Genomic DNA, 8,951 nt, shown 5'->3' on the forward strand with positions numbered 1-8,951 from the left:
AGAGAGAGAGAGGTATATCCTCCTCTCCCCCGCCAACACACACACAGCTCGCGCTAAGCTAGGTCGCGGGTCGTGGCTGGTTGAGAAGCGTGTGAGGTAGGTGGGTAGGTGGGTAGGTAGGTAGGTATGTAGGCAGGCAGGCAGGTAGGTAGGTGGGTGGGTGGGTGGGTTGAGCAGCAGCAGCAGCAGCGGGGAGACGAGAGTGTACCTCCCCCCCGCAGGGTCAGTATCGTGCCAGCCACTGACGAGGACGGTGCTGTCGCTCTGTGCTCCCTGAGTCCCCACACCCCAGCCGAGCCCATCCTCACTTAACTCCGGGTCGATCGCTCGGCACAACCCCAATGCTTGCTCGACCTGTGCTTTTAACACGGATCTCTCGTCGACCTCCTACGGTAGTCGACCCCCGCCGCTCCGAGGACTTTCCCCAGTGAATATATTTTCCCCTTCGAAGGATATTTTGTGTGCGTGGTTGTCCACAGGAGCGACCCCCCTACACGCGCACACACACACCTCTCTCTCTCTCTCTCTCCTTCCTCCGTGCATCGCCGTCGGTGCCTGCAGAGCTCCCGTCGGTGTCGTCGACGCAGGTACAGGGAAGGTGGTGTTCTGGAAGGAGCAACAACCCTTCCAGTGAGTACGGGAGGCCGAAGCGTACTGGAAGCCCGATTTCCCCCCCAAATTTCCAGAAATGAACGGAATTTGGAACAAATGAATGTGGACGGTTTTTGTTGATCCGTATGTGCCAGGGTTGAGTGCAACTGAGGAAGGACCCCATATATATTTTTTTTTTTTTTGGAACCAAGCGAAGGTAACTGACCTCTGACCTGACGCGACACCTGCCTTTGAACCGTGGGTGTAACAGAGACGGTAGTTTCGTTCTGCAGGTGTTCAGTAACAGGTGAAGGTGGTCGAGTGGACTCCGCCTTTCAAACAGGTGTATCGTGTGTGTATGTGTCACCTGGGGTGGGGGGGAACACACACCTGTCCCTACTTCGAGTTGGTGAGGCAAGACTGTCTCTATTTTTACCCAGCATTGCCACCGGTCATCAAGGGGGACCCCGAGTGCCATCTAAACCTCTGGATAAAACAGTGCACTACATCGTCTTCAGGAAGCACTATCTCATGAGAAGGTTCTTTAAATAAATGAGTGGTGCAACACCTCGTAAGAGAGAGATCCAAAGCTTACGTTGTGACTTTTCACAGAAGGCGTCTTGAGTTGGTGAAAACTTTTTTTTTTTCGGAGACAAATGCTGATAGGAATTCGTTCGAGCAACATTGATGCATATGTGACATGAATGATGAATGATTCGTTGAAAATTGATCATTGAAAACCCACCTTTTGACGAACGACATTGACTGGAAAATAGTGAGATTATTTATTGTACAACAGAAGGCCAACGGTAAACGGAAGCTGTAAGGGAAATTCCGATAGTGTGAAATCCGGAACTAACTGCACGATCCATTCTGTGCGACGGTGAACCAAAGTCTCGCATCGAAGAAGCTTCGAAATATAATCGACGCTGCTTCGGTGAGGTCGAACCCAAACATCCGAAAGACAAGACATTTCAGGACCCACTCCTTCCTTCATCCATTGTCTTGAGGGAGTCCAACCACCACAAGTCTCCTCCCACCACCACCACCACAACCTCCATCATCATCATCTCCAGCACCACTACCACCACCACCATTACCACCACAACCACCACGACGGCGGTGTTTGTGCCTGTGTGCGCGGCGACCCCGGTCCCATCCGCTACCTTCGTCATGGAGGCCGCTACAGGCGCCCCTCAAGCGGCCCCGCTCCCGGAGGGCTCCACCGTCGATGCCCTCCACCAGGAGAGGATGGAATACATCAGGCAGCTGGTACAGGAGCGGGAAGCCCTGGCCACCAGCTCCCCTGGCTGCGACGTCGCCAGGAGACTGATTGAACAAGGTGGGGTCCAGAGTTCGATGTTTCGTTAGGGAAGAGGAGGGGAAGGGAGGGGGGGGTGGGGTCCAATTGGTTCCCTCTCCTGGGGTGAGACTGATTGAACAACTGAGAGGCTTCTGTTTCAGTGGTTCGCTAGGGGGGGGGGGGTAGGTGGTTCACTCTGTACCCAGTGTGTGTGTGTGTGTGTGTCTTCTATAGACCCCCACTGATGAAATGGAGGTTGTGTCAACGCGATTCTCCAGGAGGGGGGTGAGAATTCGTATTTATTTATTTTTTTTTCTTAAGTTGCGACTCCTCGAACGAAGCTTGTGAGGTATGGAGGGTTCGTTACGGGTTCATATCCTTCCTAGTGTGTGTTCGTTTACCGTAACCCAGCCTTGTTGAGGAAGGGAAGAGAGGTTCAGGGTTCATGGATGCGTTCCGATTCATTTGCTTCGTCAGTACGCTACATGGATACGTGGTTCACTGATCAGGGTGGAGTTCAGGAGACATTTATCTCGTTACGGATCGTTCACTGGTTTGTGTTCGTCTTCCCCCGTTAACTGCAGTGTTTCTCAGGGCGAGACAAATTGACGAACAAGGTCTTCCGGGGGTTCACAACTCTTGTTGTGGTTTGTGTTTTGTTTTTTTTCGCTAGGGTTCAGTGTTGCTGCTGTTGCATACGGCGGTGCGTTTGACCTGGAGCAGCATGGGGGGGGGGGGGGGGGGGGGAAGGGAGATGCGCTAGAGTGACATCTTCGTTCTGCGCCGTAGCGAGGGGGAGGGGGGAGGAGGGGGGGGGACATCATCTCATCATCCTGTTGCGACAAAAAATGTAATGATAACGGAAGATGGTCTTTGCTCTCCGTCTTGAGTATGTTACTCGCTCAGAGGGGTGACGTCGTCCCGCTTCGAGGGTGACGTCCCTCAGTTCGAGGGAGACATCGCTCGCCTCGAGGGGTAACGCCATTCACCTCGGAGGATGACATCACACACTTCAAATGGGTGACATCGCTCTCCACTTCACGTGTGTCATTTAGGGTGACCTCATCGCCTGTTCTCGAGCATCAACCACCGTGACGTATCTACTCCTGAGGACGACTTCACCGAGTACCTGTCCATTACGTCAGAGTTCTCTCAAATGATGTTCTCAAGTCTGACATCGCTCTGCTTGTAAATGTATAAAGGATCACTAGAAACCTTGGATGGCGCCACCGGTCATGTGTTCGTGAGCAGTGTTGCTGTTCTCGAGGGTGACGTCACTGCCCACGCATGATGCCAAACGTTCATGAACATTGTTGTTGTAGAGGGTGATGTCGGAGGGTGATGTCAGTACGCTCCGCGAACACTGCGCCAGCCTCCCCCCCTCCCCCTCCCCCAGCCATTTGCCGCGGGGAGTACGGTAGGGTAGGGGGGGGGTGACATCACATGAACATGAGAGGATGTATCCTGGTAGTCCCCCCCCCCCCCTCTAACAAGGGAGGGATGTCACCGATGCCCGAGTGCGTGCGTGCGTGCGTTCGCGTTCTCAAGCGTGACTTCTACTCGGGGACGTGATGTCATCAGCGAGCGGCCTCGAACGCGATGTCTGTCCTCCTCGAGTGTGACTTCATCTCTCTCGAGGATGGACTCTGCGCTCCTCCAGCTCTACTTCTCTGGACTACACCGTGACGTCACGGTCCTGGGGTGTGACATCGTTGGTGATGTCGAGCGTGACGTATCCGTCCTCGAGCGAGACGCCATTGTTCTTGAGCGTGACGTTATTGTTCTTGAGCGTGACATCATTGTTCTCGAGCGTGACGTCATTGTTCTCCAGCGTGACCTCTCTGATCTCTACCGTGACATCGCCGGAACAGCGTGACTTCAGGTCCCTCGACCCTGAAGTCACAGTGGTCTTGAAGCTTCGAGAAAGGATGTCAAGAGTCACAATCTATTGCGTATATATCTATCACGAGTCACAATCTATTGCGTATATATCTGTCACGAGTCACAATCTATTGCGTATATATGCGTCTGTGAAAAGCTAATTTCAAATTGATTTTTTCTTTCATATATATATATATATATATATATATATATATATATATATATATATATATATATATATTATATGAAAGTGCATTTGAACGCGCACCTTCATAGACCATATAAACCTCCAACATCCAGGATTGAGAATAATTTTGATCTATCGTTTCATTATCTATCTCTACTTGAGTTTTTGTAAACAATCTAATTCATCGAAATGGTCATCTGAATATCAATATGTAAGGTGAGATAAACTGAATGGTTGATAAGATTTGCATAATGAACTGGTCTTATTTTCTTCTGATATCAGATCCGTTGCCTTTATGTCCACTTGCCTACACTGAAGAGGCTCAAAATATATTATTTACAGTAGAAAAAAAACGTTTGTAAACATGCGATCAAAGGAGGTTGACTATTGAATATATATATGTAAAGAAAAATGAAATATTTACGTTAGAGAAGCGGCGTGTGAATTGCTGTATTGAGAATATATTGTGTAAAATGCTGATGGTAATTAAGACATGTACGAATGACGTAAGATATGAGACAGCTTAGTGAAACATTGAAAAAAATTTTTTGTCAGTTTGTGAAAGGTCATTTTCTTTATATATATATATATATATATATATATATATATATATATATATATATATATATATATATATATATATATATATACATGTTCGTTATATCCTGCGTTAGCGCTAGGAGCATGCAAATGCCACATTCGTTCACACTCAGTCTCTAGCTGTCATGTGTAACGCACCGAAACCACAGCTCCCTTTCCACATCCAGGCCCCACAGACCTTCACATGGTTTACCCCTGACGCGTCACATGCCCTGGTTCATTAGCAACTTTTTTCCAATTCAGTCTATCCTTTGCACACCTTTTACCCCCCTCCATGATCAGGGTCCGATCATTCAAAAATTTACACACACACACACACGTACGTCCATATATGCATAATGTGTGTAAAAGTCATCTTAAGATCATTATTGCCTTCGAACGACCTTTTTTTTTTTTTTACCTTCCGATCTCTACAGACCCCCCTGTTGTACACCGTGATGTAAACAGGAGGGCGTTGATGTTGGGTGTTTGCTTGTGGGGTAAACAATGGTTCCCCCTGAGCCATAGCCTCGGGTCCCGAGCATTTAAAACTTTCTGATGAAGACCCATTTATAGTGCACCCCTCTAGCTTGCCGTGTGTGGATATATATATATATATATATATATATATATATATATATATATATACATTGTGGAAATGATCACTATTGAGCGCGTGATCGAGTTAATTCCTTTTAATCCACGGGGAAATGAAACTCTAAGTTCTCAAGTATATCAACTGAGTCATGTCTTATTTCTCCCCTGATGATGTGATCAATACACGAAAGTGCACTTGGGAACTTACCGTTTCCTTTTCCCCGTGAATTAGTATATAATGTATATCTTTTTCTTTTCTTTCAAACTATTCGCCATTTCCCGCATTAGCGAGGTAGCGTTAAGAACAGAGGACTGGGACTTTAAGGGAATACCCTCACCTGGCCCAATTCTCTGTTCCCTCTTTTGGAAAATTAAAAAAAAAAAAACCGAGAGGGGAGGATTTCCAGCCCCCCGCTCCCTCCCCTTTTAGTCGCCTTCTACGACACGCAGGGAATACATGGGAAGTATTCTTAATCCCCTATCCCCAGGGATAATAGTATATATATATATATATATATATATATATATATATATATATATATATATATATATATATATATATATATATATAAACACGACAGTACACAAAGGTCGTACACCATCCAGTGTGACGTAATAGTGAATCTTAGTCTTCGTCACTGATCAAGCCAACTGTTGTGCGCTGCGGGGTGCATGTCTGCCTGTCAAGGGTAGTGGAGGAAGAGGGGGTGTGGGTGGGTGGGTGGGTGGGTGGGTGGGGAGGATTTCTTAATGAACCCACCGCCCTCATGCGTGACCACGTCCTGGGACATCCCACTGATGTCCCAGGCCCTGTGTCCTATCCTAGGATGGCCAGAGTCAGGCTGAAGCTCATAGGTTTTTTAATAGATACGTACACATTGTTCGAAACCATCCTATGTAAAAAAAAGAAAAAAATTTTCTCCAGGAACTACGTGTCAAATGTTTTACAGCATCCTGCAATAAAAAACGTGTGTAACGGTTGCAGTCCTTCCTGGGGGAAAAAAAAATAGCCAGTAGGTCAGTAGGTTTTTTTTTTTTTCCCCAGACAACACGTCGCTCCTGTACGCTTCCCATGGTAGTAAAAAAAGAGGGTGGGTCATAGATGCTATACATAGGATGAACGAGGATGAATTAATTTTTTTTCCTAACGGGTATATAAAACACGGACGTTTCTATGGTTCTTTGACCGTACTGGGAAGAGAATAAATTCTCGTTTAAGTATAGATTTATTCTGGTGATACGTGAGTTAGATAAATGTACAGTTATACAACTCCTTTTACTGAAGATTTATTGTTGTATTTCCCAATACAAGATGACGAAGGATTAAGAAAACTTATATTACAGAAAACTGGGATTTAAGAAATTTGTTAGAGAAATAATGGGAATTTGTTTCACACTTGTCCCCCTAAACAAACACGTGCATACATACGTACAGACACGCACACGTACACACTTACACGTACACACACACACACACACACACACGTACACAGACGTACACACACACGTACACCTCTGGCCAGCTTTCTCCCCGGTTCACCAGGCCAGACAGGTTACATAACACTTGTAAGAATAAGTAAGAACTTGCTGCCACAAACAGCCCGGCGGACCATCATCAGCGGGCAGGTTCCCTGGGGCAGGGGGGGGGGTGTTGCTGAGTCACACACCCTCGGAGCTGCGCGGGTAGAGAGGAGACCCTGTGACCTGCGTAAGGTGTACGCGAGGCAAGCAAGGGATCCTCCAGCCAAATGGAAGGTGATATTTGTATTAATAATACGATCGTACTGACTCTCACTGACTCTCCCCTACTCTCACTGACTCTCACTATTTCCTACTCTCACAGACTCGCATCGACTCTGACGTACACACTCGCACAGAGACGCGCGCGTGCGCACACATTCACACACATACGCAGGCACTCGAACACACGCATTCTCAAACACACGCATTCACACAGGCAAACACCGCTCCCTTAAACCTTAAGGTAGGCTTGCCCACGTAGCTACATGTGTATATGGGTTAAGACTTTAGGAAACCAGTTTAGCAGATATGGCGGGGTTTTTTTCTTCTTTCTAGCGAAGGTTTTGTTCAAGATTGATCGGAAGGTGAAACTGAGCCAAAGGTATACAGATGGGGTAAGGTAATGGGGAAGGGGATGGGGGTGGGTTAGTGATGGATTTGCATGTATAGCTCTGGGTTTGGTGGTGTTTGTGTTGTAGTGTTTGTGTGTGGATTTTCTCTTGTCTGGATATAGGATTGGCTTGGTTGTGGATGTTTGGATATAGGGATGTGTGTTTAGATAGTGTTTATACATAGTGGTAGATATATTGCAGTTTGCCTGTAATGTACGTGTTTGTTTCTGGTGTGTTTGTTTTGTGTGTGTTTGCCTGTACTGTGTGTGTGTACAGTTTGGGTGTTTGTGTTTGTCGACTGTCATGCATGTGTTTGGCTGTCAGTTTGACTGTGTTTGTTTTTATTGCTTCCCTGTTCTCTCTCCTTTTCGTACATAATGTTGTGCGGTTAGTAGGGAAGATTAGAAAGCTCACGAGGGAATTTATTTCTATTGTGTGATTCGTGTGTGTGTGTGTGTGTGTGTGTGTGTGTGTATGATCATGTCATTCGTGCGTACAGCCGTGCATTCATCATTCGTCGCCATGTATGATCGTGTCATGTATGATGGTATTGTGTTCTTAATGTATGCATAGCTGTGCAGGCTTTCAATTGCATCATGCATTCCTGTGTACATAGATCTGTACATGAATCATTGTCGTACTTGTACAACCCCCCCCCCCCCCCCACACACACACACACACCAGGACGCCTTCCCTGAACAGGGATCCTGCAGCTTCAAGGCTGCGCTACTTACAGTAGCAGGGAATGGATGGACTCTTTTGGGCGTGAAAAGTTTCTCTTGCTAACCTTACGTGAGCAGACGATGATACAGCGGTCGTACCGTCGTGGTCGAGGGTCGTACCGTCGTGCTCGATGGTCATACTTTCGTGCTCGATGGTCGTACCGTCGTGCGCGGGGGTCGTACCGTCGTGCGCGGGGGTCGTACCGTCGTGCTCACGGGTCGTACCGTTATCATATATATATTTTCTCGCGTTTTTTCATAATTTTTTTCTTTTGACTTTAAAATTTATTACCATTAACATTTCCATGATGAATCGTATAACACACGCTTTTTTTGTTCTTATTTTACGCTTTCCTGGGTAGATCTTGAAAGCAGAACAAGAGAATGTGTAAAACTCTCTCTCAAGCGAATCGAACCCGCAACGTTCAGTTTAGAACTCCACTGATGGGAAAGTTGGCGAAATATTTTAGGAAAACTGTCATTCCGACAGTCGTCCCGGCATTAAATGCTTACATGAGCATTTAAATTAATGGCGCAGTGGTCTGTATGGGACTCCACCCCTACACTACTACGTTTTAATTCCACATTTAAGGGCTTTGTTCATTGTTCTTCTGTGTATTATTATTACCTTATTAATCATTATCTTGTTACTTTTATTTTATTACTTATTATTGCCTTATCACTATTATCTTTGTGAATACCTTCAGTTTCTTGTTAGTTACAAATAGAATACAAGAGGGTATTGGAGATCGTGTGTGTGTGTGTGTCTGTATTCTGGCTGTAAAGCTGGCATACATGCTAATGTATTCATGGGACAGGACTAATTGGTTCTCTAATTGATTCAGTAAAGTGCACGAGGAAGGGGGGGGGAGAGAGAGAGAGCCAGGGAGATGGACAAGAGAATAGAGAGTACCTACGAGTAGCTGTAGCCAGAGAGGCAGGGGTTTAGCGCGTAGTGT

At 46.4% G+C, this 8,951-nt stretch overlaps 1 protein-coding gene across 2 annotated transcripts in view; it reads left to right on the plus strand.

Annotated features, from left to right (window-relative positions):
- Positions 1–215: 215 nt before the first annotated feature.
- LOC139749543 (KH domain-containing RNA-binding protein qki.L-like) overlaps positions 216–8,951 on the plus strand; it is a 450,440-nt gene continuing 441,704 nt past the window's right edge. For both annotated transcript variants that reach the window (XM_071663530.1, XM_071663532.1), the window contains exon 1: positions 216–1,933. In XM_071663530.1, coding sequence (XP_071519631.1) covers positions 1,765–1,933 — 169 coding nt within the window. In that variant the 5' untranslated portion in view covers positions 216–1,764. The remainder of the gene's footprint in view (positions 1,934–8,951) is intronic.

Source organism: Panulirus ornatus, chromosome 7, assembly GCF_036320965.1.
Source record: "Panulirus ornatus isolate Po-2019 chromosome 7, ASM3632096v1, whole genome shotgun sequence".
In the NCBI taxonomy this organism is placed as follows: Eukaryota; Metazoa; Arthropoda; class Malacostraca; order Decapoda; family Palinuridae; genus Panulirus; species Panulirus ornatus.